At 40.1% G+C, this 9,780-nt stretch overlaps 1 protein-coding gene across 1 annotated transcript; it reads right to left on the bottom strand.

The window, feature by feature from the left end:
- Window positions 1–1,697: 1,697 nt before the first annotated feature.
- LOC126852139 (uncharacterized) lies at window positions 1,698–2,813 on the bottom strand. The gene has a single exon (XM_050596625.1). It carries the CDS (start codon window positions 2,811–2,813, stop codon window positions 1,698–1,700), a length of 1,116 nt encoding a protein of 371 aa, XP_050452582.1.
- Between the last annotated feature and the right edge of the window lie 6,967 nt (window positions 2,814–9,780).

The following is a 9,780-nucleotide window of genomic DNA, read 5'->3' as shown; positions in this document are numbered from 1 at the left end:
GTCTTTTAATTAGCGTAAATTTTACTTTCTCGTCGCTGTAATTTCCGCTTTCAAAGATTATATTTATACGAGCGTTTAAGAAAATATGTCGGATACGGTGCGCTTTTTACCGATTTTTCGGCGTTTCGTGGATGTCTTAAGCCTTTTCACTGCTTTTTTCCTCCCCCTCCTCTTATTGCCCGATGACCGCGTATTGGTTTTTTTCTTTCCGCGAGTCTTGATCTTCGACGAATTTTTCTTATACGTCCCGCGACGTTTACGCGATCCCGCAGATTTAGCGATGCACGTATTGAGCCCGACGAAAGGAAACTGAGCTACATGCATTTTCGCATCCGTCTTATATCCCAAACCTTTCATTAGACTGCTTATTTTTTCTTTAGCTTTTCTCTTAAGATTGTCGCGCGATTCTTCGAATCGATGTTTGGCCGCTACCTTAAACGGCATATTATTTTCAACATCGTCGATTATATTAACGCCGGCGCGTAAAGCTTCTTTCCCCACAGCCCGTATGCCTCTACTAAAATAGGGTAGTACGCGTCTGAATAATCCTCCGAGAAAACTGCCGATGCCATGACCGCGTTGATAGGACGAACCAACGAAAACTCGCGGAATTCCGCCACCCCAACTACCACCATTTTGTAATTCATCGTGATACATCGAATAATAATCCATTAACGTTTGAAATTTTTTCTTCCGTTGTCGTGGATATAAATTTTTTTTTGTAATATTTACTCGATACGTCTAAAGTGCAATGTCACCGTTAACGTTCCGAATTCGAATGGTATACTCTTCCCCAGCTGATCTCTTATATCTATTTAGATTGTACGAAAGCACGTTTGACGCAAAGCTATGTATTGCGCGGGTGAGAAATGCTTTATCTGCGTGGATGCAAACGCGTAATCGTTTCGAGCATCGTGTGTGACTATTCTCAGAAGAGGAGATTGTACATCGCCCGTAATATAAGGTTCACAAATATCGCAATAGACAAAAAGTTTGTCGGGAATACCGCGCAACAAACTAGCCGGTTCGTCGGCTATTATCATGCGACTGTGCGGGAGTACAAAAATAGCAAATTATAAACTTCATCGTAAACCCATTCGGGTAAAACGTCAGATAGAACGGAACTACTTTCTAGTTTAATGAGTTCATTCGTATTTTTGTTTACATCGATGCCGATTTCATTGTAAAACCATGTTGGAAATGTTGGTGGAATAGGATCGCTATCGAGCTGAATCAGATCTCTATGCTTAACATGCGTGTCAAAACCGAGTATTCGTTGAAGTTTGTCGGAGAAATTTACATAATGAGTTATAGTGCATTTCTCTTCTTCACAGGAAAGTTTCATAACAATTTTACCACCAATGACAGTCTCGAATCGCCAAACGATATGCGAAGCCACGGATTCGGCTGTATAATTCACAGCATCTATAATATCTCGCACGGTCGAGTAAATACCCGAAGGTACTTGCGCTTTCATAGCGTTAATTGTCTTATCGCGCTCTGTAATATCGATGAATCTCATTAATCCTTCTCCGGCTCGTATATGTAAAAAACTACACGGAAATTGAATCTCCGTGAGCGCTACTTCCCACCGCTCGTGCAAATCTATACGCTGAGGTAATTCGATGGTGAAACAGGTGGTTTTATTCTCCGGAAAGTAGCGCATGCTGCTATTGCTCGGAAGAACCATATAAAATTCATCCTCCCTCATTTTTATCTAAAATCTTTAAGCTCTCAGCGGGTATCCAAGAATCGAATTTTGAAGGATATCCTTGCCAGCTAACTAATAATTGTTTTTTATTTCCACGACCCTTGCTTTTTATCACACGCTCGACGATAAATTCTTCCCCCTGCAAGTCTTTAATAACCGGCGCTAATTCTTGTTCGTAAAAAAACCCGTCTATAACTTCACCCGCTAAATCGCTTAGTTCGTATACGCGCGGTTTTCTCCATTCGAGAACACGGTGAATTCGAAATATTTCTTCGCTCCACTTTGCCTCGTATCCTTTCTCAAAGGCTACCTTTGCTCTACTGACCCGTACAAAATCACCCGCGCTATATTTAGCCTTTTGTCTACGACCGCGATTCTTTTTCTGCTCGATGTCATTCCAACGACGAATCATATTTTCACGCGCTACACGTGCATTTTCTAGCGTAACGACTGCAGGCTGCATTTTGATGGTGGAGTGACGCGTGTGATTGTAAGCGCGAACGATATCCTGCAAAACATCTATGTAACGCCTCGTATTTTTATGTGTAAAATAACGCCACATCCGTTCCTTGAGCGTTCTATTAAATCGTTCCACTATAGCTGCTTTGATATCGGGATTACGCGTTACGCGAAAACGAATATCTTTTTCTTTTAAGAAATTTTGTACATGACGAGCGATAAATTCTTTACCTTTGTCGGTTTGCAGGTATACGGGTAAACGGTCATTGTTTCTCGAGAATATGCGTTGAAAGGCTTTTACTACACAGCTACCTGTCTTATCACGTAAAGGTTCTACCCAAACAAATTTACTAAGGGCGTCGATAACCGTCAATAAATATGAATAGCCGTCATTGTAGCTTTTAAGATTACGTAGATCGATCAAATCAGCCTCCCATAAGTCATCGATGTTTGTCACATTATAATGTAAACGCGGAAATTTTCGGCGCACTGGACGATGCAGCGTGTACGCATCTTGCGATTTAAGCCAGTCGATGACTTCGTTACGCGTGAAATTCGGTTTAGCAGCTCGCGACAAATTGGCCGTCGCTGAATATCCAGCATAATGCGAGGGATTGTAATAGAATTTTTCGAGTTCCGTCATTCGAGTTTGCTCCAGTCGAGTAAACCTTTTCTCTTCTTTGTCGGCGACAGCTCTACGTAATCTGTTAATGTTTTGTCACCCTCGTCCTCGCCGGCCGATATAAACGCCGTATCACCTTCGATTTCGCTAGATTCGTGCACCTTACGTCTACACGACTTTGAGCGCGCTAATGAAGTTTTCGGAGTGGAACTTCCACGCGGTAACGTGCTTTTAATACGATGAGATCGCGCGGCCGTATGTAATAAATCGCGATTTCCAATGAGATTGGAAGGTGTGCCTATGTCATGTAATAAACGCGCAAATTGAATTCTTCCGGTTGCTTTTACTGTTTTCCTTTCGCGTATCGCATCATTTATAAGTTCGGTGATATTCGAATCCATTATGACGTCACCGTCTATAGTTACGAGTCCTCGCCTATCCCAGCTAATCTTCGATGGAGGAATATCGATCAAATATTTTAATAGGGCGCGCGCTTTATCGCGATAAGTTTTCGGTACGTTGCTGACTATTTCTTTAATCATTTCAGCCGATTGTACGCGCTTTTTCCGAAACTACTGCTACTACTACTACTATCGACGCCATCACCACGCACGCTATCGATTAAATTTGACGTTTCCATAAGCTCATTATCATCGGCGTCATCTAAATTCGTTTCTTCGTTCTGCTCGACGTTATCGTCCTCTTCGTTAGCCCTTGTATTATCGCGTAAACGTTTTTCTGCCTCGCGAACAAAGTGAAGATAACGTTGAAGTACTTCTTTATACAATTTCCATTTTTGTCCTCATCTATAGGAGTTGCGAGATTCAAAATACGCCACATCTCAGCGTCAAGTCGCGACAAAGGTGTTCCCGGTGTCCGTACCGTATTATTAATAACATTTTCCGTATTTGATATTTCCATATTTTTCTTCGTCGGATTGTCAGTTGGTATAACGGGTGACACTTCCGGTTGCATACGCTGCATTCTCTCGAGATTTTCGGTAGAAATCAAAACCATTTTTTAGCTCTCTCCATTATTCAAAGTTCTATTGATAATTTGTATCTTTTTATTTTTTCCGGAAAAACACGATATAGACAGGAATTTTTCTCTTTAGTCACCGATAATCCTCGATAATACAGCTGTAAGTATAGGGCCGATAAGATATGGTAAAAACCCACCTCGTTGTATCAACAATTTTCTTTTAGCCTTCCAATTACCCTCTTTTGCCGCTACACGCCGTAAAATCGTTTTATGTTTGCCTAAATGCTTCTTATCGCTACAACGAAGCGGCACGTTGCCTTTGAGTGTATTGAAAATGCATTCTTGAATACACTTTACGAGATTAATATCGGCCGTACGTAAGAATGCTGTTCTTTGATTTTTTTCAAATGACACAAAGTTTTCAAAAGACATAAGTTTCTCTCACCGATAGAGCGTCTAGCATTCTTTATTGCTTTATCCGATGTCGAAGACGTCGAATTTTATTACCCGCGTCTTTTTCACCATTACGCTGCAATTACACGACTGACAAGCTGCGAACGCGAATATTGTCCTTTATACACCTCCTCCACTTCTATTATTCGATCTACGCGGAATGTAAGCGTAATGCAGAGTATCGTTGGGAAAGATACACGTGCGAAAACGATATTCGTCTGGAGTCGATTGTTTCAAATCGAGCAATAAATACCCGTGAGGTCTCGATGTAGCGTCGTAGTACGCTTCTTCCATAAATTTTGGATTATCGGGATATACTTGACGCGCTAGATGACGAATTTGTGCGCGATCGCGTGGATTTTTAAAAACTATGTAATTCGCGTTCAGAGATATGTGGCGTTGTCCACGTCCTTGATGAAAGAGATTTTGCGAGATGAGTATAACACTGAGATTCTTATGATGACTTCCTTTGGTAAATAGATCTACGATAGCGTCGCACGACGATGATTCTCTCATAAGATCGTCAATTATTATTAATTTTGGCGAGAGCGGATCGTTGGAATAATCTTCCGGACGCGGTAATCCTTCGCGAAATTCAATTATATTTTTCTTCGATTTTATCAAAACATTATTAACGTAATCCGTCTTTCGTGCTCTTTCCTCCACCTTTTCCTCCTCCTCCTCTTCTTTTGACGCACTTGCGACGTACTGTAAACGCTGATACGCGTCTTGCCATTCTGCGTAATAAAATAAAATTCTCTCGAATCTAACATCGGACATGACGGATAAATATTGAAGAAACGTTTTTACGAAAATTGTTTTTCCACATCCCGTAGGACCGCAGACGATCGACGTCCACGGATGTTTCCACCGTACGTCCATTTTGCGAAATGAACGATTTGGCATTTGCGCGCGCTTTCATAAATATAAAAAAGTAGCCGATGATACTTAATGTTACGTAAAAAATATGTACATTCGAATATTGCTTTAATATTGCTCGTGTATGCGAGGAATAATAAGCTTATCCGTGCTCGCGCTAGCGTTTCCGGTCGGCGAACGAGCGAAAAGTACCGCGGCCAATTAGCTGATAAGCAGCCGCGGAATCGACGCGAGTAAGCGTATTCGCGGAGGTGAGCTCGCGTCAGCGTTTTTTGAGCACCGCTGCTTACGAGCTTGTACGCGGTGCTCTATGCATGCTTATGCTAAAAATAAGATGTTCGTCTAACGCGCGGCTAACGCGCAATATTACTAGGCGATAAAATTTTTTATGTTAATAGTAAAGAAGAGGGGAGGAAGAGGGGAGAGGTGATTAATAGGAAAGAAGTAGGGTAAAAGAAAATATATTTAAGTTTTTTAAGGTTAAAACATTCTATTTATTGAAAATAAAATTTTTCTTTTTTATAAAACTAACAATTGCGCTTTAGTAAAATTATACGTACAATTTCATTAAAACCTAGCGAAAGCAATTCTTCGAATACAATATTAAAATATACGTCTAAAAATGGTAAATTATTTATTTGTGTTCGTACATCGCGCTCGATTTCTTCAAAATTACCTCTAATTGTAAGTTTTATAATTTCACAATCTACGTAAGACGAGGGAAGTTTTAATTCTATTTCGTTAATCAGGTATTTGGAGCACGCGTTGACGGTGTCGGTAATGGGAATTAACCGTGCCAAATGAGCGTCCACACATCTTGCGATATCTTCCAGGCCGACAAAAGTAGTTTTCTGCATCACAATGGCGACGCTGTACGTTTTTTGCTTCTTCAACGGGGGCTGCTCCTCCGTCTCGTTATTATTCGCCGGTTGTCCCGCATTTTCCTTATAACTCACTATCACTGCCCTTGTTCCGTAAGCGGTTGTGAAGCCGATGGAAATATTGTTGATAATAATCGGACTTGGTTTGGATTTTTGATTCTCGCACAAATACTGCTTCATCTGCTCCATGCTGATTTGAAATTGCTGCCAGGTGTCGGTGTCGAGACATATTCCATCTGCATAATTGCCTGTTAATTTTACAATCGGTACAAAGCAATTTTCACTCGTCGCCTGCAATCCCACGTGAATCTTCTTAGTATACGATGCGTTAAGCCCGTACGTCGTCGATAATAATAAATATCGCTGATCGTTTCTTCTATCGAAGTCGGTCTTGAGGCCCGATTTGTTAATATCACAAACGTGAGTAGATTTAACAAAATCGGTTAGCTTTTCCGTTCACTGGATACTTTTTTTGCGGCGGCCATTTTTATCACTTTTTTACCGAGAACTAGTTGAACACTGGTCACAACAACGACGAATACTTGTACCGAAGCCGAAATGAAGATTTCGAGCAAACTCAAATGAATAAAGTTCCGCGTTTTCTCGCCTTACTTATATACTGAAATATAAGGAAAAGAGTGGGAAAAATATGCAGCTAAATAATTGAAAAAACAACGAATTCCCATATTTTCCATCCATTAAGAGTTAACATCTTTTTGTAAATGTTATAAATATTATATTTAAATGTAAGAAAATTGTACAAAACATTTCTGTAGCGTAAATAAAAATGTTAAATTTAATGTAAATGTTAAAATATTAATTTTAAATATTACCTGAAAACGTTCAATTTTTTCCTTTTCTCTCCTTCCTTCTTTCCTTCCTAGACTCTGCGGCGCCATAGCTCTTTCAATCTCCGATAGCGTATCGCCTCCGATGACGACATCGCGTCTACCTGCGTTGCATGACTCGACCGGCGCGGACAATCATGTCCGATCGTGAACGCTTCGTATTACGTTTGTATGTCTTGATAACTGATAATTCCGCACTAGGTGATTTTTCTTTTTTCAGCAAGAAGGAGAGACGCGGGCGACGCGCTCGCTGTAGTTCGAAGTTTTTCCGTAAGGACGCTCGAAGGCGAGAGATACCGTATGTCATGCGATATTTTTCGATTTTCCACAGGGCTGGGGGAGAAGGAGGAGGAGGAGGAGGAGGAGGGGAATGCAATGGGACATCTCTGCTGTCTTCGGCGGCCGATATTTTACCGGCTTCTGACACCTCGGACATCTTGTCCACTTTCTCTCTCTCTCACTCTATTTTCTCTCTCGTTTTTCCAGCTCGTCGGAACCAATCAAACAGCCGGCAACTATAGGACAATCCAATCGGAGCGCTCGGTCGCCGGGCCGGAGAGACCTACTCTTCGCTTAAATGCCCCATCTAACTCTCACTCTTGTAAGATTTCAGTTAGCCCACCGCACTAGGACCCCGACCAGAAAAGCAGAAGACCCAGGTTCCAGCCCGAGTATTTCCAGCCCAGGAAAAAATAAAAAATAAAAAAACTGCCTCGTGCACGTCCACGACTCCCCCCACTCTTAAAAAATTTTTAAAATTAAAAAATCGCCTCGTGGACGTCCACGAGTCCCCACTCTTTTTTTCTCAGGTACCTGCCCAGGGGGACAGGGGGGGAAGGGATCACAGCGGGGGGCTGGCGCCAAGGGGGAAAAGGGGGGACATTCCTGTCTCGCTATAGTTGCCCCTATACTACTTATCAGTTTTTATTTTTGTTTTATTTTTATATCAATGTGAATAGATATTGATTATATTTTATAAAGAAAAAATTTAAAGTGATTGTAAATTAACGAAAAAGTTAAATGTTTTTATACATTAATAATTACATTTATTTATTTATTTAGTTTCATCCATCTAGTCGATTATATGCAAACAAACATGATGTACGGAATATTATTAAACACATATAGAGAGTTTATTGGGATTCTAGAAGCACATACCGCGTTTATTCCGGAAAACACATTGTTAGATAATAACGTTATTGACACCATTTTAGAAGATCGTCGACCAATATCGCACACTATTCAAGTATGTTGTTTACTTTACATAAAAAAATAATTTTTTTTTAAAAAGCAAAATAAAATAGTTTCAGAAATATTTAAGTAACAATTGTTTATGAATAATGTGTTAAGATAGTTTGTCGCGCATTATTATTCATGAAAATTTTTCCGTTTGATAGAAGTGAGGAAAAATTGTCTTTTGCTAGTCAGTCAAGCATGCTATCTTGTGAAAAAAGTTAATCTATAGTAGGAATACTAGACCGGTTCTAACTCCGGTCCTCCGAAGTGTGCGGGGAGAGGAGAAGCCACGCGGGGAACTTGATGGCGCGGGGGGTCTGACGTCGCGCGAGCAGGGGATGGGGAGCGGATATATTTATGTCCGGTGCGTATATACAAAGACGAGCGCCGATGTCCGGCCGCTGATCCGGCCGCAGATACTGACAAGATAAAACTTCTAACAAAACACCCCCTTTTTTGGAATCGTTGAGCGCCGATGTCTGGCTGCTATAATTTATAAATAATATAAAATAAAATAGAACAATCGCGGTCCTTTTCATTTCTTTTCTATGAAAAGCCGTTCAGGAAGATCGGTGATGAAACAACGCCGGTCTCCTCGAGATGACAAAAATAAGATATCCCTTACCAAAATTTTTTGGTGGAAAAAAATTAAAAGATATCGACAAGATACCGACAAGATGAAACTTCTAATAAAACACTCCCTTTTTTGAAAAGAGTCGATGACCGGCCGCTGATTCGGCCGCAGATACCGACAAGATAAAACTTCTAATAAAATACCCTGCAAATGAACACAATTGCATCCATAGCAATAAAAATAATAATAGAATTTTCTCTAACATTCACGTGCAAAGAAACCCTCGAACCAATATTGAACTCACCAATCGACGATCACCACGAGTAAAATAAGAAAAGTAGGAGAAACACCCCGCCTAATGAAGACGTTAGCATAATCTTTAATTCGTCAAAGTTGGAAGATCCCTACTTCTGCACAAATCTAATTCGTAAAACTAGAACCTCGTACACAATTTTTGTTTTCTAGACACCCTTCAAAAAAGCGATAAATAATGAAGAACGAAGGGGTGTCAAATCATAGTAATATACGATTTGAAAGTGTATACATCGATTAGAAAAATATAGTGGATACTTTGAAAGATTTGAAAGTGTATACATTGAGTGGAAAATATAGTGAATACTTTGAAATTTTTTTAAAATTTTGTGTGTATGGTATAAAGTATTCAGTAGTGTTTAGTGTTCAATACAGAAAAAGATTTCGCCACAATAATTTGGAAAAAATGGAACAGATAGACAATAATAATTTTGAAGCTATATTAGACGAATCTGATGAAGATCACGCATTGTCAGATGACAATAATTACATTAGTGATCAAAGTGAGGATCTTACGGAAACAATGGACAGGATAGTGTCTCATTCGGAAATCATTACGCTAAACGGACGTACAAAGTGTTGCACTACTTACATCTACTTTTGTTATTCCACAGGTGGTGCTTTAGCTTTATGCACTTCGTGCATGATTGTTGTATCAGACACTGATTTCGGATACATGTATGCTATTCGGAGGCATGTGATTGAGTTACATGATGCAGTGGATGATCGATTCTGCTCCAATTGCAGCAATCCGATCTTTATATCAGATCTTTCCGTGTAATATGTGCCCGATTTGCACACTGTAAAAAGAAAAAAAAAAAAAC

This window comes from Cataglyphis hispanica, chromosome 9 (genome assembly GCF_021464435.1).
Source record: "Cataglyphis hispanica isolate Lineage 1 chromosome 9, ULB_Chis1_1.0, whole genome shotgun sequence".
Lineage (NCBI taxonomy): Eukaryota > Metazoa > Arthropoda > Insecta > Hymenoptera > Formicidae > Cataglyphis > Cataglyphis hispanica.
This window is presented reverse-complemented; position numbering and strand designations above follow the sequence as displayed.